Source organism: Poecilia formosa, unplaced genomic scaffold (genome assembly GCF_000485575.1).
Source record: "Poecilia formosa unplaced genomic scaffold, Poecilia_formosa-5.1.2 Scaffold156, whole genome shotgun sequence".
Lineage (NCBI taxonomy): Eukaryota > Metazoa > Chordata > Actinopteri > Cyprinodontiformes > Poeciliidae > Poecilia > Poecilia formosa.
This window is the reverse complement of record NW_006800095.1, coordinates 1,368,385-1,391,250: the sequence shown is the minus strand read 5'-3', so window position 1 is coordinate 1,391,250 and position 22,866 is coordinate 1,368,385. Positions and strand designations below refer to the sequence as shown.

At 37.7% G+C, this 22,866-nt stretch overlaps 1 protein-coding gene across 2 annotated transcripts in view; it reads left to right on the top strand.

Moving 5' to 3' along the window:
- The window catches only part of LOC103146350 (guanine nucleotide exchange factor VAV3-like), a 59,581-nt gene that overhangs the window by 18,488 nt on the left and 18,227 nt on the right, over positions 1-22,866 (top strand). For both annotated transcript variants that reach the window (XM_007564225.2, XM_007564226.2), the window contains exons 6-20: positions 1,372-1,464; positions 1,858-1,926; positions 2,018-2,121; positions 3,306-3,405; positions 3,742-3,837; positions 5,760-5,828; positions 6,223-6,309; positions 7,436-7,521; positions 7,708-7,840; positions 11,276-11,385; positions 13,979-14,080; positions 14,401-14,492; positions 15,156-15,178; positions 16,184-16,208; positions 17,929-18,059. In XM_007564225.2, the coding sequence (XP_007564287.1) occupies positions 1,372-1,464; positions 1,858-1,926; positions 2,018-2,121; positions 3,306-3,405; positions 3,742-3,837; positions 5,760-5,828; positions 6,223-6,309; positions 7,436-7,521; positions 7,708-7,840; positions 11,276-11,385; positions 13,979-14,080; positions 14,401-14,492; positions 15,156-15,178; positions 16,184-16,208; positions 17,929-18,059 (1,320 nt within the window). The remainder of the gene's footprint in view (positions 1-1,371; positions 1,465-1,857; positions 1,927-2,017; positions 2,122-3,305; positions 3,406-3,741; positions 3,838-5,759; positions 5,829-6,222; positions 6,310-7,435; positions 7,522-7,707; positions 7,841-11,275; positions 11,386-13,978; positions 14,081-14,400; positions 14,493-15,155; positions 15,179-16,183; positions 16,209-17,928; positions 18,060-22,866) is intronic.

Sequence of the window (22,866 nt, the reverse complement as noted above, 5' to 3'; positions counted from 1 at the left end):
CACACACCCACACACACACACACACACACACACACACACACTAAACATTACTGGCGTTATGAAACTGCAACCTCTCGCCAGGTGTATCGCTATCTGGTGTACGTCAACAATACAGTATTTTCTTGTAATGAAAGTCTTTTTTAAAGGGCTTATTTGTTTTTCTTACCATCACACTGTTTTATTTTTTTTTTGAAGGTGTGAAAAGAAATTACCCTCTGAGCAGTTAATGTTCATTTCCATTACTCGCAACTGAAGGTTTTTTTTTTTTTTTTTTTTTTTTACCAGAAATTAATTTCCTGGAAAATGTTCAGCCACTTTGGCTGTGCTTTGTGTGAATTTTTGACTGAGGGTCTGAAACCAAAGCCCTTTACCTAAAGATTCATGTCATTTCTGATCATTTTCCAGTCTTTAGGTTCTGAAGTTTAAATAAAACAAATTTCAACTCAGAATTAGTTTAACTTTAATAATTGAAAGTCAGGGAGATGTGTCTTGTAGGAACAGTAACCACACAAGCTCACTAATGCTGAGCAGATCTTCAGTCGGCATCTCAGAACATTAACGTTTAAAAATATTTTAACTTGACCTTCTAAATTCTCTTTAAAAAGCTTTGACAACAATGTTTGTCTCTCTCCCGCTACGTAACTGGGGAAGTCCATGCTTTCTTTAATTAAATGTTTCCTCTAACACTGACAGAGTTTAATGATGTATTTTAATGAAGACTTTGTAAAACACTGCCATATTCAGCACTGTTGGCATGGTTTAGATGTTAAGTTTTCAAACAAACAGACCTGTAGCCATGTAATTTAAAGTTAATAAAACAGTGGAAGATAAACACACCGATCACTTAAACAAAAAGCAAAGATAGTCAACCCTTAATAAATGTTTTAACATGAAGTCCCGCCCAAATTCAGGGTAGATCTAAATGTATTACTTCTCTACCTGCACTGTTTTAGATAGATTTTAACTGCTTTTGACTGATTTTTGCCCTGACTTGTGCAAACCTACTCCAGAAAACTAACATGTCTACTAAAACGCCTCTTGCAGTGAAAATGCATCTATTGTCATTACACATTTTCCATACCATTTTTGAATAATTCACACTTACAGTTGGTCTGTTTCACACCTAATCCTCACAAAATATGTTGTGGTTGTGTGGTTGCAATGCGTCGAAATGTTAAAACGAACAAAACTAAAAACAAAAACAAACAAAAAAACCGGCTCATCTAAAGGTTGTGTGATGAATGTTGATGGAATTGTTTAGTCACTTGCCAACGTTTTGGATTTCCTTTCCTTCAGATGCAGTAAAGAAAACAACGTCTCCCCATCAGATGGCGACATTCAAACAGCATTTCCTCTTGTGTGTCTTCCTAGAAACAGGCAGAGGTTGATGTGCGTAGCTGCTGCCTTTCAGAGATTAAGCAGACGGAAGAGCGATACACAGAAACACTGGAGTCCATTGAAAAGGTGCTGAGCCAGTTTCATGTGAAATGTGTAGATTTCATTCATCACGACTTGGATTACTTATTTTTGTACCACGTTAACACAACTAGCTTTAACTAGCTGTTTGTCAGAAGTAGAAATTATTACAATCACAATGTCAGACTCGTTAATCTTAATCTGATTACACGATGATCATTCTGCATGTAGACTTTTCTAGATGTTTGGGGTTTTGGGGGGAAATTCCCAGTTAACAGTTCTGCATTTCACCTTCCCTTCTCGCTCTAGTGTCATTCATCAAATGATACATCTGTGTGGTTTCAGTATGGATGTGTGATTATTTCAAATTATTATTTAAAAAAAGTGTCAAGAAGGAGTTTCAAAGTATTTTTCTGACGTTCTTGTTTCATTTCTTTCTAGTATTTCCTAAATCCATTGAAGAAATTCTTCTCTGCAGCTGAGATTGACAAAGTTTTTGTCAATATTCCTGTAAGTCAAATTGCATTTTTCATCTCTTAATAGCAAAATATGCCAGTAAGACCATCTGTTCCGACGCTCATGGCTTTCTACTACAATGCAGGATTTGGTTAAAGTTCACAAGAGCCTAATGGGAGATCTGCAAGACTCCATCCTGAACAAAAATGCCCTCAATCTCTACCAAATCTTCATCAGCTATAAGGAAAGGTACTAAACAAGTCCGGCACAGGATATAAAGTTGCCTTGTTTTAATTATTGGTTCAAATGTGGGTGACAGATTAATGCTATTGCTACAGACTTGGAGATTTTTTTTTTTTCATTATTATTTTATTTGTTGGTGAATTTTCTAGTTAAAGTGCAAATTTTTCTCTTTTATCAGTTACATTTTTTTTACAACCATTCAAATCACTGAAGTATTTGCATTATAAGTGTCTTTTTTATAGAACTTCTGTATTCTTTGCTATGGTTTTAGTGATGATAAAATCTGAAACGTGTGGCTTTCGTTTTTTTTTTTTTTTTTTTAAATCTCCTAATCACTTTCATCAAGCAACACTTCTTGAAGCCATTTTACAGCTGCAGCACTTCAGAAGAATGTTTCTGCTCTCTCATCTTATCTACAGACATGAAATTGTAGCCAGTTGCTCTTAAAAAAGTAATTTATCAAATGAAACAGTGTCACAAGCAGATTTAGGTTTTGCACTTTGACTTGGCCATTTTCACACATGAATCTGTTTGCTCTGAATCATTTTTTTTTTTTTTTTGAGCTGTTTGCTGGTAGGCTTGCAGCTGTGCTGTGTTCGTTCCATTATCTGGTGGAGTGAGCAGTGCTGAAAGCTGGGATCCGGTTTAATGACCTCAGCTTGTTTTAAACTTCTTCTTTTTAAACCTTTTCTCCCTGACCCGTCTGGCTCCTTAGTCTTCATGATGCCGATTTGTGCTCTTATGTTCTCTAACGAGCCTCCAAAGCCGTCCCATAACAGCTTAATTTATACAGAGGTTGAATCACACACAGACGGGCCTCAGTTTTCTAATTAGAGACCCTTTGAAGGAAATTGGTCGCGTTAGATTTTATATCGTGGTAAAACGAGTACCAGTGGCTAAATCTAACTGTACACAGCACTTCTCAAAATTTTATTTGCAAAAATAGTTAAAATCAGGTCTTACTTTCCTTCCATTTCACAATCTTTATCTCCTTTGTTTTGTTCTTTCACATAAAATTCCATTAAAATACATTGAAGTTTGTGTTTGTAAGGTGAAAAAAAATGTGATTATGCTCAAGGGACATGGATATTTTTTGCAAAGTACTGTATGCTTTTATGGTTTTCAGGAAGTTTTGGATGCCTTACAGTATGTTTTAATTTACTAAACCATCCTTTCATTCCCCATCACAGACTTCTCATTTATGGGATATACTGCAGCCGGGTGGAGATTGCAATTGCAGTTTTAGACCTCATCTGCAAAGAGAAAGAAGATGTTCGCTTGAAGCTAGAGGTAAAACTTTTGAAAACCACTTTTCTTTTCCAAAACTCCTCACGCCTATGCACTGCACAAATGATATTTATTAACCTGTACTGACCCCTACTGTGTATTTTTTGCATTACATATACCAATGCTTTACTCTTCTGGAGGAACACATTCTGGAAATGATAAACCAATGAAATTGAAGAAAAATATTTAAACTAGCAAAAAAATACTTATGTTTGAACAAATCATAAGCTTATTCCAGACCAAAAATATTAAAACCTTTTTAACACAAACACATACAGAATCTGTCATTGTCCAAAGTGATTTACACAGATCCTAATATGCCCGTTGTATATTTTGTAGGAATGTTCCAAAAGGGCCAACAATGGGAAGTTCACACTGAGGGACCTGCTGGTTGTCCCCATGCAACGAGTCCTGAAGTACCATCTCCTGCTACAGGTAAACCCACTTAATTTACCAAACTGAAAAATTTGTAAGCATTTTTTTTATAAAAATTAGAATTTTATATTTAGAAGAGCTTGTTTCATGTTGAGCCCATTCATGTTACTGCTTATGTTTCATAAAAACACAAATCCAAACCTTTAGAATATGGAGTTTTTCTTTTCATTAAAAATCTGCAAGTAAAACACTAGGGGGCGACATCCTCCACATGTTTGTTCTATAATTTTTCTTTAAGACTCAATGAAAAACACTATATTGGATGAGTAAACACACTTTGCTTCACTCTTGGAATCTGAGCTGGCATACCAAAAAATTAAGAAAAATAAAGAAAATCAAACTAAATCACAGTCTAAATATTTTAAGGAGGAAACCTCCTGTTATGTGACCCAACTGAATATCATTTATACATTTAATAAAATATTTTATTTTTTTGTTTTTGTTAGAGGAATAATGATTGTTTCCAGTCATAAAAACAGAAGATTAGCTTTGCGCATCCTCTGTCGGATGCTTTTATTCTCTTGGATGAAAGTGGACTTCCTGCCTTTCGGACTCGCACCGGTTCCTCCACCTACTGATAAACCGTATGACATCGTCTCCTCTGGTTTATGTGAATCTGAGGTCAGATTACAGCTGGCAGGGCAGAAAAGGCCAATGCGTACAGAGTGGTTTTAAATCGTTGTGGAGGGTAAAGGCCTCTGTGGTAAATGGTGTTGAATCAGGGAGTTCTTAGCCATTCCCTGAGGAGAAACCGTGATGGAGGGAGGAAAAAGGAGAAGAGGGGCAAGAGGAAAAAGTGACTCAGATATGGTTGTTTATCTTTTCATTACTCATAATGTTCTGAGAAATGTTATTGCAGCTTAAATCATTCCACACCCTTTTTTTTATGTATATATATTTTTACATATAATAGGTATACTCAGTGCATAATGGTGTGAAAATGATTCGATTATCATAATTATTAAACACACACACAGACACACACAGTTAAAACAATGTTGGCAGCTTGTGTGGTTAACAGGCAGCATCTGCCACTTTAGAAATTAAAACTTGGCTTCAACACAAAGCGATGTCGGGGTGCGCTGTGAGGTTTCCAGTGGAAGTGAGTGTCTTCCATCACACTTTGTTTGCACAGCACCAACTACAGTAATGTGTTAAAAAAATAAAAATAAAAATGGAAAGATATACATTCCTGTGGTTGTTACTTAGGTATATTTTATTTAGCACAATCTGGAGATTAAATATTTCGAATTAAAACACAACAGAATAGTGAAAACAACAACAGCAACATTGCTAACATGTTAAAATGTTAAACTGTTCACAAATCACAGTGTGCCTGTATACATTCAACAGTCCCATAACATATTAAATTAAACTCTTTTTATGACAAATAAAAGAGGGCATCTACATATGTTGATATAAAAAAACACTGACTTCCTCAAAAGATTACATTAAAAATCAACAACTGCTAAATTTATTAATGAAACTTATAAGCATTCACACATGTGTAGAGATGTACTGATGCTTAATAGTCTTCTTTAAAAAAAAATACATCCAAGGCTAAGAAGCATTTTATGATTTCTGATGATCTCAAAATATAAAGTAATTAATCAACTGATTTCCTGAGCTGCAATAAACTGAACAACCTAATAATGGAATATAAAACAAGGAGAAGCGGTTAAACCTTGTCTATTTTAAACCCTGTCTGAGGATCTGCTGCAGCTAACTTACCTCGTCAGCTGCTCTAAAATCAGAGAAACTAAAAAGAAAGTCTTTCAAATGAAAACAGCTCCCCGTCTTTGTCAAATCAATACTTCGGGTTCTGATTTTGAATGTACTTGTCCACGTAATTGTGTCTGCGTGAGAGAGTCAGGCTAGCAGACGCAGTCTGTAATCGTTTTTCTGTCCTTTTTCTCCACCAGGAACTCGTCAAACACACGCATGATGCTGCTGATAAGAGCAACCTGAAGATTGCTCTTGATGCCATGAAGGCAAGTGCCTGTTTTGAACAGTATGATACATAGCAGATCATTTCATGTTAGAAGCTGCTTATTTCATTAAAAAGGTTAAATAAGCTTTACATTTAGAGTGCAAAGAAAACTTCACTCGCTAACACTAATACTGAGATTATCTCGAGTTGCTTCGGCAGCTAATCTGTAGGCTTTGCAACCTACAAACAGGACAGACACCTTTAATCATGAAAAAAAAAAATATATATTTTCAACTAATGAAAAGCAGAGTATTACACTAATTACACCATTTTTAATACAGAAATGTCAGCTCCTGAAACATATGTCCATGCAATGATTGCCATTTTAGTTGACTCTTGTCCCTTTGCTTGACATTAATCCAGTATAATGTTCTTTTTGTCTGTTTCGTATTTAGGACCTTGCTCAGTATGTCAATGAAGTGAAGAGAGATAACGAGACTCTGAGGGAGATCGACCAGTACCAGAGATCTATCGAAAACCTGGTAAATAAAAAATAAATAAATCTCTTCCTGGAACTATAACCAGTTTTTTAAATATTTTTTTTTATATGTTAAGCAAAAGGAAGTAAATGATGCAAACTCAAATTCCTTAGAAACATGAGGCCCGGGTGTATTTTGAGATTTTAACTGTTTTTTTTTCTTTGTACCCTTCTTAACATCTGACAAACACCAGTAGCTAAAAATATATATTTTCTCTTCACTGTAAACCTTTCCAAAATGGTCAACTGCCTAAACGTTTTGGAATGTGATGATTTCAGTAAAACCACTCTGGAAATGCAGGTTTACATGCTCTTGAACAAAAGTAATCTTATTATTTTTTCATTCTTCTTCTGTACTAGCTAAGCTTGGTAATAGCAGACTAAGCTTTTTTTTTTTTCTTTAATTAGTGTCCTGAATTTTTTTTTATTCAAGTAATTACTAAAATCTTCCTCTTGGAATAATCATAGCACACTGTCTTATCATCAGTAACAAAAGCAGCCCCTTTTAAACAACTCAAACTGTGAAGGACATTTTTCTGAAAATTGTGCAATGGTTAGTAAAAAATACATAGTATTTGATCCTCATTACACAGAAAATAACCTAATTGGGTATTTATGTGGAAGTTCTGAGTAAGGAATCGAAAAGCATTTAAAATTGGACCCTCAGATGGAAACACAGTGATGCAATAATATATAGCTCATGCATAATTAGGGCATAAAATAACTTGTAGGCCACAAAAACATCAAACTCTTCATTGCTTTACATACAAATACACCAAAAAAATACCTGGGATGTAAGATCTCGAGCGCGTTTCAGTAAACAAGGCGTTTCAAACCATGTAACATAATATAGTAATCGATTATGGAACAGGCAATAGACATTACAAAATCATCGAGCAGATATTCATCGAATATATCGATCAGTGTCACAGTTATTAACAATCAAAGCCAGCTCTGAACAGGTGGGTTTCTGTTTTCTAGTAATTAAATACAGGACATAGACAGCAATGTGCTACATGCTGTTTGACCGAGGTAGTTGTGCAGTTGAGTAACAACAATATCCTCATTTATGTGTCAAAGCATATTTTGAAAATACACCAGCGCTTAGCTCCTGTGTGTTTCGCCTGCAGAATCAGTCACTTGTCACTTTTGGTCGACCAAAAGGCGATGGAGAGGTGCGCTTGGTCTCCAATGTTGACAAGAGGAAACAGGACAGGTTGGTATGCTTCAGGGTCATTGCCCTTAAGAGAAAAATAAATCTTTAGACAGTAAAATTACTTGTTGAAGGCTGGATGAATGAAATTAGTCCAAGGATCAAGCTTATTTTGACTAAAATGTCAAGTAAATCTTAATGGTAGAGAATAAAGACAAATAAATAAAATAACATGCTCTTGTTTTATAGGCACATATTTTTATTCGATGTGGCAGCCATTGTTTGCAAGAGAAGGGGAGACAACTATGAGATGAAGGATATACTGGATCTTAACTTCTTCAAAGTTACCAACAATCCCACAGCTGACAGAGAAGGCAAAAAGGTCAGTTTACTCATGCTCATAAGCATAGTAGTTGTTGAGAATGCAAACTCTGCGTCCATGTTCCTGTTTTCCACATCAGACTCCTAAATTAAACTCTGTTCTCATTGTGCCTCGCATGAAAATAAAACCAACAAAAAACGGATCTGACTGCAGGTTGCACAGTTCCAGCTGCAACTCTGAAGGTTGCTCACTGGCAGCAGTGGATACGGGGTCCACAAAGAACTTCATCCGTCGCTGCAATGCGTGGAAGAACTTAGAAATGATGCTTGAACTGCTTCTGCAATTTCTCAATATCAGTCTGGTATTTGTGGAGTAACTTATCGTTCTGAAAGATACGATTTCACTTCTCAAGTGTCTTAAAATCACCTAATTTATGCTGAAAAGCGGTTACATGTGCACACAGGTCAACACGCTGCAACCTTGCGTTCAGGTTATTCAAATGCAAAGTAATGTCAGTAAGGAAAGCCATGCCACTGTGTTTGCGAGTTATTTTTTTTTTGTTTGTTTGTTTTTTTTTTGCAGTACAGTGACACCCAGAATGCTGTCCTCCAAAAACGCCCGAACTTCAGACTGCAGTGCAAAACCCCACAGACTCCTCAAACGGACCTCTGTGTGCATTTGTGCATCCTCATACATAGAGCCCACCTCAACCAAAAATGTTGTAGCCCTGTGACTGAATGATTTGTTGCTTGTTTTTTTTCATTTGTCCAATCCATAACTTTATCTGAATTCAGTGCTTTGACGCACAGAGACAAATGAAATATGCATTAAAATGAATCTATATTTGTCCTGTATCTCACTTAAAGCCCAGTTTTATGGACTGCACTTCTAATAGCTTTCCTATTGGCAGATTTTCCCCAACTGAGTGCTGGATCTCTGCAGGTCTTCCAGATTTACCATGGGCCTCTTGGCTGCTTTTCTTATTGATGCTCTCCTTGCACGGCTTGTTAGTTTAGATCAGTGGTCTCAAACTGCATTCCTTGTGGGTCAGAGTCCTGCAACTTTTAGACGTGTTCCTTGAATTACATGGTGAAACTTTCTCACTAGCATGTAGTCAAGCTCTGAAGAGCCTTGCTAATGAGCTAGTGTTGGTCCTTGAGGAACACAGTTGGAGACCCCTCTTTTAGATGGACAACAGCAAACCTTCATCCGTTATGTCATACTCTTTCCATTTTAAAATGATGAGACCCACAAAGCTTTAAAAATTGTTTTATATCCCCACCCCACTTTATAATTCTCCACAGTTTTATCTTTATCTTCTCAAACACTTTAGATATGAATGAGAAATTGAAGGACAATAGAGCAATAAGGGGGACTGAATTATTTGAATATTATTTGAATGATATGTTATTAGTTCCCTTCCACTTCAGAGTTACGCGCCGCTTTGTGTTGTTCTGTAAATAAAATCTCAACAATATAGACAAAAGGTTGACATGAGATTGTGACAAAATGGGAAATAGTTGAAGGAATTGCAGGGCTCTGGTTAGTGTGAATTTTTTTTTTTAACCAAATGTTTGGCAGGCAGCATTGTTGTGTCAGAGACTTGCTGATGTTGTGTTGATGGATTCCCGCAGATGGTGTCTTCTCACTCTGGTGCTGATTGCTAACATGAAAGCGACAGCTCGCCAAAATACGATGTGGTTTTCATAAAAGGGAGCCTATTATCATAATCATTTACTCTATTAAGCCATTGTGAGATGTGTGTTGGGGTGGTGTTAGTGCAGCACAGTGACTGGTATTTAACATCTCATTGCCTAAACGTGCCTTTCGGTGGTTTTGTCTTTTTTTTTTTGCAGATACTTTGAAATTAAATATGAATTTAGTTTTGAGACCCTTTCCAACCTTGAGCTGTGTGTGTTATACATTTCCTGTTAGTTGCACAAAGCAACACAACAGCACCTCTGGAGATGTTTGGGCTTAATTTTAACCTGTGCCTGGAACCACCACGCACTGCAGGACCGAGATGCTAATATCAGGTGATGAATGTGTGTACTCTTCCAAGGCTGCTTAACTCTATACATCATTTTCTGCTAAATAAAACTTCAACCTTTGAATGCGGCGCTGCTGAACAGCACCCACACAGTCATCAATGATTTAAGACCCAGCAGAGCTCTAAAAGACTTGGGGCTCCGCAGGTCAGCCTAATCACTGTCGGGGAAACTCAACTACTTTTCACATTACTGTATATGACACAACCGGCGGAAGCAGATTGTTGGCGAGAGCAAGGGACCTTAATTTAGAAATGGATAAATCTTAACGTGCTACTTTGGAGCTACTTAGTGGTCAACAGGTTAAAGAAATAATTTCTTACCTGAAAAGTAAGAAATGTTTTAGTCTCCCTTACGCGTTCTCAGTAGCTGTGTGGCCCCTGCTAGATGGGGTTTAAATCATTGGCGGGGATTAAGTTTTTAGAGGTAATACTTATGAATTTATAAATGTAACAGGAAGTTGGTTCCTCTAAAGGTGCATTTTTACAGCCTGAACCTTTCAGTGCTCTCCAGGCTGAACTCTGGTTAAACTCATATTGCAGGAGCAGCTCTGTTGATGTTGAAAGAATTCAGCTGCCAACATATTTTCCTTGATCTGTGCAGCCGGTGACCTCACTGGCACTAAAACCAGGGAGGATTGCTGACAGCATTATGTCAGAGAGCTGCCACTTATTCACCCGCCATACTTACCTTGTCATTATTAGGACTGGATAACTGGCAGGGTTACAACTTAAAGGCTGGCTTAGAGTGATTCACTTTTTTTTTTAGATAAATATATATGCTTTTATGCTATTAATTATTTATCAAGTGACTCAACTCTAGAGCAGTTTTCATAATCACTGTTATTCATCTCTAGAACCAAGATAAATGTTTGTTGCACTATATTTTATTTAGGGGTAACAGAGTACAAAGGCTATAATCATATGTACAATAGAATATTAACATATTTATTTGTAAAATGATTTAAAAACCTTTTCCTTCCACCAACTTGATTATGTGCAATATCGTGCTGGTCTTACATGAAATAAAATAGCTGTAATGTAAAAAGGTTTTACTTAATGTTTATGAACACTGTATGTGTCTGTATGTACTTTGAAAGGCCATTTGTATGGTTGCTAAGAGACATCTGTCAGGATGTGCATTGGAGGGCAAACCAGGGACAGTTGACACCCTTTTTGCTTTTTCCAGAACTACACAAGAAATATTGAAGAAATATTGAATACCTTTTAAAGGATGCATCACAAACTCCTTCTATTTTCTGGCTTTTGAAAAAGGTATATATAAAAAAAGAAACATAAGACCTACTAAAACACTACATCAACCTGCCCTGAAAATAAAACCTAACCCGATTTTTGAAATCCAAAATTAGGTCATTGTACTTATTCTGACTCATACGTATGTGGTGTCGGAAAATTTCATTTCCATTTTGTCTTCTCGATGTCTGCAGTGGTGCTACGGCTTCTTCGTGACTCACCAGCAGGGACATATGGGCTTCGAGCTTTTCTTTAAGACCAAAGAGCTGAAGAAGAAGTGGTTGGATCAGTTTGAAATGGCAATGTAAGTACACAGAGGCAAAAACTCCCCAGTCGTGAACGGTAACGGGTTGCTTGACACAGGTCACTGTATGCATGTCTATGCATAGAGCTTATCTACTTTTGTTTGCAACTGTGTTGTTTCAAAGTGGAGAGAGCTGTTGACTTTCTCATGTGTGCTGTTTGATCAGGTCTTAGTCGTAATCAAGCACACACGGCTGACAAAAAGTACAAAAACACACACATGCACACACTTACACAGCTATGTGTTGATATAAAGTGAGCTGCAGAGCTACAGTAAACTCACTCTGCTGTGATGATTCTGCAGTTCAGTGTTCTGCGGAGATAAACTGTTGTGTTTGTGTTGTTCTGTAACATTTGGAGGAGTTTATCGGCAGATATCCTCTTTGTCTTCTTTTGTTGATTGGAAAATGCTATTTCGGTTTCAGATTGCCTCGTCGGACTGGAACGTCGTGTTTCCACACTCTCCCTTCATAAACACTTGAAGCTTTGACCTTGCTGAATACATTAGAGCTTTGAAATTGCCGTGATGTTCTGAAATGTTTTGCGGTAATGTAAATTGCACCCTCCCTGGACCACAAAACCCCCGATACTTGCCCAAAACATAATGTGCATTTCACAAACATTACAAAAATGATTTTTTTCCCCCTTCTCTCTCTGGGCTCCAAACTGTTTTTTCTACTGGGTTTTAGTCAGAAATAAGCTATGCGTGCTTCTGTGCATTGGGTAATGACACCAGAAGGTCCAATTCTGGAAGTGAAAATTGTGCCATCTGAAGAAGATGTGAGCTCACGATGGAAGACTCACTTAGGGGAGCACTCAGCTGGTCTCTGGATTGTGCCTAAGCGCTGAAAACATATTTGTTTATTTTTGTCATGCATGTTGCTCCGTCTATACTTCAGCTCGTGCAGAACTGCAATTATCTGCACTCAATTACTCTCTTTATTGTGCTAAGGACTATACTTGCTTTATGAAGACATTCACTCACACTGAAACAATATGTGCTTGTTTTTCTTTCGATAGAGATGCAACACTTATTATTCTTTTGGCCAAAGCCAATTTTAAGTGACTACGTTATGTACAAAATAATAAAACAAATTAACGTAACAACTACTGAGTATAAGAAGAAAACATTGTGCTGCAGGTCCTTTGAGCTACAATGCAGTTACAAAAAGTATTTGCCTTTGTTACAAATAAATGCTTAAAGTTATAAAACAAATGTTAAAATCAGACATAACACAATCCTAATAAATACAAAATCCATAATATAATTTATAAAGGAAAAAAAAAAATCTTTCCAGGACTGACTTTGTTCATTGATGGATATTATCAACCTCTAAACGTGTTAAACGGTTGTGCCATCATTTAATTTTACTTGGCTCAGGATAAGTTTTGTCCTGCAGAATTGTCTTAATTTAGACAGATTAATGTTAATGATGCTAACATTTTAGGCATAATCGATCTTTCGTAGATCGTGCCACAGTATTGCAACTGGATTTAAGCCCAGACTTTGTCTGCCAACAGAGTATTTTCCCAAAAGTCTTAAGAGTCATCAGTATGTTCTTTTGGAAAATGTGAGACGGGATCTTGTGTTCGTTTCGAGCATTGTTCCATTGATGACATTCTTGCTGTCTGTCTTTTACTGCCGAATCAAATGAAGCATGAACTGAAACATTTCCATTTTACAAAGGGCTAAGTTGGTTTGTATATCTGTTTTCTCTTATTAAACGAGATCATCAGTTGAAAACTGCTGTGACGCTAACATTTTTGATAACCTGAAACATTTAAGTTTGACAGAAAAACATAAACTCCGTAAGGGGCAGGGCTGTAAAAACGAGATAAACACCAGCCTTCAGAAACCTCAGGCAGTAACAGAGTGGTCTCTGAGTTAATTAGTTTCTTAGGAAAACAGACAACACAAAGACCAATATTCTCTTGTTCCAGGAGGACATAAAACATCATCTTACCCACTCAAGACTTCACTGGTTTTGAAAATAAATTGCTTACTTTTAGAGTATGATTTTTGAAGCAAACCTGCAACTCTTTCCATCTGACTGTTCAGATATTAGATGGTTGAACTGAGAGTTGTTTTTTTTTTTTTTTTTGTTTGTTTGTTTGGTTCATTTGGGCCTTGCTACTGACTGGATACCAGCAGCAGGTCCTGAGTTTGTTCCTAACAGTGGGAGAAGTAGATGTGAGAGCAGATTGTTTGTCAGGTTGTTTTTAAAGTGAAGTTTCTGAAGTTATTGAACATTTTTTTTGATGAAAATTATACTCTAAGCATCTCCAGGTTTTAAAATGTCAGCTGAGAAAGTTGCAGCCTTGTTGAGATCTAATCTCAGATATCAGTAGTAAAATTAAATATGAAAGACTAACAAGTGTCAGATTTATCTCCCGTCAGACAAGAACTTCATGAAATTCTTCAAATAAACTCTGGTATTCCTCAAGTTTTATCGCCAAATGCTGTAAATTAGTTACACAAAGTAATTTTATATTTGTCAGTTTTGCTGATTTTTCATCTGCGGGTATTCTTTTTGCGACACCTGCTGATATATAATGCATGACACCATTTTTTTTGTTTTATTTTTTGCTCTTAGCTCAAATATCCGACCAGAAAAGGCTAACCACAACTCCCACCAGTTCAAGATGCACACATTTGAAAGAATCACTTCCTGTAGTTACTGTCACCTTTTGCTCAGGTAAGATTTAGAGAACATTAAGACTAAGACTAATCTGAAAATAATTGTGCATTCCTGATGAAGAGACCTTACGATAGATTTTAGGACGTGCAGAAACTTCAAGTTCTCTGCTGGAAAACCATGGTTTAGTTCTGCTACACCTAATGACTTTTTAAAACTCAGGCTTTTAACTTGTATGAAGTACATACTGTCATGTTAGCTGTTTCTGTTTCCTGTGTCATTTCATTTATTTTGACAGTGGGACAGAAGCCAGAAATCTCTTTATGTCACTTGCTTTGTTTTTTCTTCTTTTTTTCTTCTTCTTTTGTTACTGTCTGCAGGGGCATCTTTAACCAGGGCTATCGGTGTCAAAAATGTGGCCTGGGGGCTCATAAAGAGTGTCTGGGTCGACTGGGAGCCTGTGGGAGAACAGGTGAGACTTAACACTAAATTAGCCAATTATTTGTTTAATTACCACTCAGACTTTAGATTTAAGCAAGCTGAGCAAGTATTTTTTGTCTGTACATAACTGCCATTATATGACCATGTAATCTATAGAGCAGAGTTCTGCTTTTTAGAGTAAAATGTTTGGAGAACTTTATTGCAATTCCATGCATTTATTTTCTGGATTGCAGAAGGCAGAAATGTGGATGCTTTTTCCCCTCACTATTTTCAAATTAATATATGTAAAAGTAACATTAACCCTGAACCCTCCTTTCGCTCCCAACATCGTATTTCCCTTCACATTCTGTATAAGAAAAGTGCCAAATAAAAAACATTTTCTCCCTGCTTTTGCAGCTTAAGACTAACAAAAAAAAAAAAGTATTTGCTGAATTTTAATGCTGCGTCTGGAACAGCCTCATGTGTGCCTCCAGACTGGTGCTTTTAGATACATTACCCTCACCCAGTTCACACACAGCTAAAGCCAGCTCAGGAGCCTGACAAGCTTCCTCTCTTTCACAACCGCTGCGGTTTTTATGCATTCAGAGGCATGATAAGGGCCACCAGAGGTTGACAGTTGAGGTTGGATGTCAAGAAGCCACCATAGTCTAATATTGTATTCCTCTCACTGTGTCTGTTTCCCACCTGCCTGCAGATCCTGTCAAGCTGAGGCCCAAGGTAAGACCTGATCTGTTTCTCTTCTTCGACTTAAGACATCTTAGCTAACGTAACGATTCAGGCATGAAGCAGCAGCTGGACTCTTATTTTGTCTGTGGTTGGAAAGATAACGAAGGCTTTTGCTATTAACATCAACAAAGCTACAGGTGACCTTCTTATTGCAGTTTTAACTTCACTCCTTTTGTGGGATGAAGTTGATAGGAGATGTGTTTTTTTTAAATAATAACTGTCTCATTTCATGTTTAAATTTAGGGCGTTTTTTTTTTCTTTCTTTCTTTAGAAGTTTCTACTTTTTGTTTTTTCCAGATTAGGTAAATAAAGTGTTGCTAAAATAAAAAAAAAAACTGCTATTAAAAAATGAATTTGTCTCATAAATCAAACAGGCACTGTGAATTGTGAAAACAAAATGTAATCACTATTTGTATTAAACGTACAATGAATGGTTTGTTTATCCAACTATCCATTCATTCACTATATTTCATTTATATTTAATGAAGAGAGTTAGCTGAGAAGAGCTACTGCTTTTAGCATTTTCAATTCAATTCAGTTTTATTTAAATATGGCCATTTCACAACACATGTCATCTGAAGCCTTCATCAAAGTGATTAACAAACAGATTCCCATTCAAGAAAATCTAGCAGATTGAATTTAGTTTTTTTTTTAAATCTGCTACAACCTTTTAAAATCCTCAAATTGAACCCTTATTGGTAAGAAAAGCCAAAACTGAACGACCTACCAGCTCACTGAGTCAATAACAGGTTTTTAAATCGTTTGCTGCTGGCAGAAAACTGTAGATATTCTCAAAATTTTACCCTAAAACTAAACAAAATACTCTTGGCCTTTATCGTTGGTGCTAAAATGGCTAAATCACTTAAACAGCGTAAACCGTCAACGTGATTGTGTGACTCGTTCCTCATGTCAATCTGATCCTGTGCAGGCACAATGAATATTTTACCTCTTACTATTTTGTTCTCTTACTTCCTCTGTTTTTTTCACAATTTACAGGAGAACGCAGCACCGCCAGGCCCAGGTCAGCATGATTTGACCACTTGAGCAAGTTTGTTAACCTGCAGAGGGCTTCACACACTTTTTCTTTTAAATCATTTCATCTCGGCCTTGTAGCAGAGACTTTAAGAAAGATGGAAATAACTGATACAGTTTCAGTCATGGAACTCGTGCATCCATGAAATATATTCAGAATGCTATTTTCTCATAAGTTAGGCCACGAATCAGCTCTCTTCTGGAGCAGAATATCCAATTGACTTAGACATTTAACAAATTTTAATGACCAGATAAAAGTATGAGCAAGGGATCGTTAGCCAGAGCCAGAAAGAAAGCCTCTTTCCTTCTGCTCGCCATGGTGCCTAAACCCTTGATCGCATTGAGATGAATTGGAGTGGGTGGAATGATTATGAGAAGCACGCAGGAGAAATACTGGAAAAGAAATGCAGACTCACTCCCCGAGCAATCCGCCGAGCCTCAGCCTCGGCTGCTGAGCCGAGCGAGCCTTTGTGATAAATCAATTTCCATAAGGGGGTTTATGAGGAAGACAGCCGTGCTTATTGTTCTTATTAAAAACATGAATGCGAGCTATTCCATTCATCTGAGGTCACAGTCAGCTAATAGTTTCCTCAGGCTGGTTTGCAGGGGAGCGGGAGCTGGAAGGGTGATCTGTCTGAGGCGGGCTAGATGTGTGAGTCAGCGGAGAGTAAGTGGCTGTGTCTTTTAAGTTGGCAGGGGTGTTTAGTCTTTGCCTCAGCCCCATGCTTGTGGCTGTGTTGGCTCTGCCGTGCAGAGGAAAGATTGGTGTGCCACCTTTCAGGATTCAAAGAGATGGATTTCCTGTGACGGTAAATTGGTGGTTTTAGGGTGGAAACGTTTTAAGTGCTTCAGATCTTAAAAGACCTGGGAAAGAGTCGAGAATGAAACCAGTCAATTAAAAGCAACGGAATAATTTGCGCTGGAGAAAGAATAGAAAGAATTTGCTGAATAAATGATAATCTCAATAGCTTTTGATATGTTTTCTTTGTTCTGCTGAGTATCGATAGGCACAGTCAGTTACATTTTGCCTGATGCAGTTTTGTATCAAAATGTTGAAGAGTTCTCCTTTGAGGGACGTCCTGACCAGGATTTTAGTTTTGGTCCAGATACAGATCCAACTCATTTAAAAGTAACTATTTGCAGACCAGTGTCAGCCTGATGTTTCATCAAAACCTGCATTTAAAGTCCCGTAAAACAAGACACTGCATTTCATCAGTATAGCTGCTGAAACAGGCGGTTATAAGTGTTTGCTCCCTAATCCCTGATTACTTACAGAATATTAGAGACTGAGAAATCACTTTAGTAGAACCGGCTGAACAACACGAAGTAGGCTGAGAAATTTAAGTAAATGAACACGTCACATCCTGATCTAAAAAAAAAAATAAAATAAAAAGTTTTTTAGATCAGGATCTCTTTAATGTTTTAGGATTTTTTTAATTTTCAGGACTTCTGAATTGTAAGGATTTCATACTTTGAAATATTTTGTAATTGATCATTTTTTTTATGTTTTTCAATAGTTATTTTATCTTAGTAGTTCTCTTTATAATATGTACTAACTTACTCACATTATTTAACTGGATTTTTTCTGATTTCGTGCAGAAAAGTAGCCTTTATTACACATTGTGAGATTCCTCTACTTTGCCTTCATAATACTCTGAACTAAAAGCAGAGAACGTGGAATCTGACTGTTTGTGTTCCCTGTCTGCCAGGTTTACCGAGGATGATTGTGATCAGAGACTACAGCGGCATCCCCAGTCCCCTGTGTGGGCCCCCACTAAGCATTCAGGCAGGGGATGTAATTGAGTTGATGTTTGCTGACCTGCACAGCTCCTGGTGGCAGGTGTGTGTCACAGTCTACTCATTCCTGTTTCATGTCCACATCTGTGACTTTATGAAAAAATAATATGTTCAGACTCACTTGACTGGTAAGACACATGAAATGTCTTTCCACTAACACTGGTTTGAATGTGTTTTGCGTTTGAACTCCATCGTATCCACTTTGAGACAAGCGAAATCGGTGGACTATTAGCCAGATGTCAGCGTAGCAATGGCAACGGTTTATCTTTTGTGGCAGCTTTCTTCCTGATGAATTGCTGATTCTGTTTGTGGCTGTTCATCAGACTCTCTGTGCTGCCTTATGAGGTCAGCTGCCATCAGAACTACCACATGAACTCCACTGGACTCCAGCCACCTTACAGATGGGATATCTGTCCTTTCTGTCACTGCTTAGATTGAATCAGAGCCATCGGATGATCTAACCAATTAGTGGCTTCAGTTGATTAATTAGGTGACACAATGAAACGATGAAGCTACAAACCCTTTACCCCCCCCAGGATGTTTTACTGCTTATTTGCCACTTTGTGCTCCGGCAAATTGTGCAAACCTCTCACGACGTAAGCCAGCAGTTCATGGTCTTTGACCTTATCTATTTTGAAAAGACAGAGTTATCTGTGGTCTGTTGGCAGCCTACCTCACTGCTTCCGGCTCTGTTTTATGGTGACATCAAAGCCTCATTCTCCTTCTGGTGCTACTCCAATCAGAGCAACCTTTGCCAGCAGCCCAGCTGGGAGTGGGCAGTTAGCCCGATTTCTGATGCCCTATGATTCTCTCTGTTGTGTCACCGTACGAGTTGGAGGACGAGGACATGAGTGCCAGGAGACTTGTTGTAAGCTGGCTGAGTAGCAACCAGAATGTCATGCCCTAGAACTGATGGCACTGCATTGTTTGCTACCATGGCAATGGTGCATGCTGTAAGAGCATAATCGGAGCAATAAGGTGGTGAAACACATTTCTGCGTATATGCCTGCTGCATAATGATACCGGGAGCTGCCTTGCTAAAGGTTACCAGTGGTAGATGTGTGTTTTTCTAGAATATTTCCCAGACAGACTTATTACCACAGACAATAATGTTTTTTTTTGTTTTCTAAATAAATATTTATGAATTAAATTTAGTCTTGCCACAAATTTTCAATCAGATTTAGGTCTGGACTTGCGCTGGGTGTAAACCGTTTGTCATAAATTGGTGTTGAGAAGGAGACAAGAGGTACACAGGCGAAAAGAAACAGTCCTTATTAAAATCAAGAAAATTGTAGCTGTAGAGACAAAGACACATAAACTGGAAACCAGTAACATTTCCTTCATAAATTCTCTTTGAAAATCAAAGGAGATGATTGCGGAGCCTTTGGGATGTTTGTGCAAAGCTGTGTCATTGCCCTAACCAAAGGATCATGGGAGATTTAAGATAGTAATAATGAAACTATATAAACGCCTTCTTGTTTTAAAGGAAGGTTGATTCTAGGGGGCTACTTGTAACTTCGGGGATGATAAATAATTTCTCCAGCCATGAGTGAGCTCATGATGACTCGCTGTATGACACAGAGTTGCAGTGTTTACCAGGACCGCATGTTTAACAGCTGAAGGTTTGCACACAACTAATAACTCCACAAGATGGTAATCAGCTCTGGAAAGCAAATTCAAACAGTCTTCGGCTGAGAACGTTTCATGTGAAATTACACTTAGAGTAATATATAAAGTTAATTTTGTTCTCCATTCATTTCATTATGAAGTTTTGTTGTGATTTTGAAACACGATTCAAGCTGGGAAACCCGGCGTTCCAGTGCAGGCGATTTCCCTGCTAAGTGTGTTTTTACACCAGGACCTTTCAGTAGGAGATCAGTGACATATGAAGTTCAGCATAGCCCATGGTGAAGTGCCTGTTCAGAAATACCAAAGGGAAGATGGGTTTGCCATAGGTCAGCTGAAGGAATTCTGTTACACGGGCTTGTTGAACGTTTACAAAATTTGACACAGATGCACAATTTTGAACTGAAAAGGGAGAAGAAGTTGGATCCAGCGCTGCTAAAATGTGTCTGTTAAGTACTGCATTTGAAAACTATTCAATTTTAATAGCAGGTCACAGCATTTTCAGATACTATTTGAGACAGCAACGACATTTCAGGATTTGCCTTTATCCCCCATCTATTCATGAATGCTGACACTTCTGTGGGGAAGATAAGATAATTTTATTAGTCTCCCGTAGGAGAAATTTGTCTTGGAAGCAGGGGCGAAACTGCAATACAACAATAAAAGCTCATCCAAAAGGACAGTAACCATAAATAAATACATAAAACCAAAGATATGTAAATAGTGATCATTTCCAGCTGATGGAATTGTTCAGTCCAGAATGGTAACACTGGGATTGGCAAACATGCATGTACACAGGCTTGTGCCAGTGTTTCATAAAATGAATTCACATAATTTAAAGATTGTTTGCTTTTATATATTTTTACATTAAAAAAATACAGTTATTTAAAAAGCAAAAATCGATTTTGACAAAAAATAATCAAAATATGTTCATGTAGCCTGCAAATTCAAACTGCTTTATTTGGATCCCAGCTACTTGCAGTGAGAATGAACTAAAAAAAAAGGATTAATAAAACAAAAGATTTTCTAAACGGTTTCACGTAAACAAGTTTAAAAGGTCTTATAGTTGCACACAATACAATTTGGGGGGAAAAACACTGAATCTGAACAGAACCTTGTTTGTTTACAATGAAAACTCCACAGGGTGCCTTTAATCTTCAGCGTCCCTGGTGGCGCCAGAGGATGGAATTACAGAACACTGAGAATTCATATCCCCTGTTACCCAGAAGGCAATTATCCCCCATCCCCCTGGCAGAACAATACAATCAATCACTGTAATTTCATTTGATCCTCTGGCTGCTGCCTGTTTATGCCAACAGAGTAATAAGTTTAATCTGTATCATACGCTTATCGAAAGCATAACGAATAGAGAAGGGCTCTCTTAAAAACCTTTGATGAAATGTTATTACACAGAATGAATCATAGAGATGGGTAAAGATTCGCTATCCAATTTAGTTACTGCCGGGGCTTGGATGGCTCCAAAAAGCATTTCATACCCTAATAAAGAGGAGTGAGGAGGGAAGCATAAACAGGGCAGGAAGCTGAATGAGAAGCTTAACGTGTCCCCACCACTTCTTGTCTTCTCATGTTCGCTCAATGGACTTCAAATTGACCTCGAATTTGAACTTGTAAGCCCGTATTATTAGGTTAATGCTGACAGATGTTCTTATTGTTTTCGAAAACATGTTGGTGGATTAAAGCTGTACTAGAAGCTAAACCTAAACTTAAAGTGTCTATTTAAGTTTAGGTTTAGCTTACTCCTGTTATAATGCTAGGTTTGTTTGATGTAAAATGAAAAAAAAAAAAAAAGTGACAAGGAGAATTCATCTTAGAACTTTTTGTTTCACATTTTGTAGTGACCTGTAACCTTTAACCTGAAAAAACAAACAATTTAGGTAAAATAGGTGGTGGCATAGGTTTGCTCACCCTGTTGAGTCAGCACAGGTCCTAATTTAGCTGTTTTTTTCTTTTACCACTTTGCAAAATCACTTAAAATCTGTCTGATTTTATGGGCTCCAGCCTTCTTCAGGGTTTTGGCCAGATTCACAGATCTGGACTCTGACCAGGTGATTACAAAACTGTAATCTTCTGTTAAAGTCATTCTTTTGATGATATGGATGTGTTCTTTGCATTGTTGTGATGAAAGATGAAGTTCCTTTTAATTTTGAGCTTCCTAGCACATACAGGTCAGAAGGTTTCCCCCCCCCCCCCCAAGTTGCCCACAACTATTTGAAATTATGACCCAAAATTTCAGCCTTGGTTTTTTCATACATTGAAATGTATTTTTTTTTTATTTTCACATTTTTGTTAAAACTGTCGGTATGTCCTGAATATGAGACAGATAATCTGTGTAGAAAGAAAAAGTCAATTTCCTTTGGCTCCTCCCAGTGGTCCTACTGCCAAAAACACACCACTCCTAGTCAGAAACAACCAATCAGAGGAAGGGGGAAGGCCTTAGCACTGTCCATTTGTTCAAGCTACTCACACCTATCCCCTGTGTACTGTCATTTAAGCTCAACATTGCCAGTGTGCTGCAGCTCTGCTAATGACACAGAAACAACCTATAAATAGATAATGAAAAATCTCTCAGCAATGATTGGTTAAAGTTGTGAGATATCAACAGGAAAACTGTTGACATCTCAAGTTCTCGGCAGGCTCAGCTGTGGAGGGACGACTGTAGGGCAGCAGAGATCAAGGTGGAGCGACCTGTAAGGTGTGCTTGTTCAACGTTTCAGTCCATGGTTTTCTCAGAACTCATTATTGCAGCTCTAACACATTTTTCACAAGATGCCAAATGTCTTTGGAAGATGGCCGACTTGCCATCATACGTCATAAGCCCAGACTTACGGTGATCGCAAGAGGAGTTTGAATGTGGTGGCTAATTCTGAACGCAGCAGCATCCTGGTGTGTAAACATTCCCTCTTGTTTTTCTGTTGAGTTGCACATTTTTAAAGGTGGAAAAGGCGCTTTAGCAGGTCTGTTTTCTATGTGTGGTGTATATGCGTTAGAAATAGAGAGGTTCATTTTAGCAGTAGGTTTTATTTGACGCAGACAAAAGTTTCTGTTGTTTGTTTTAAAGAATTACAGATGAGCACATAAAACTTGCGATTGCTTTGGGCAGGTTTCCTGAAAAGCAGCCGCGTGTCTCTGGCGTGAGCCCGCGCTCACACTATTTAGATATTAAAAGACTAGAATACGATCCATTATTTAGTGTTAAAACGAGG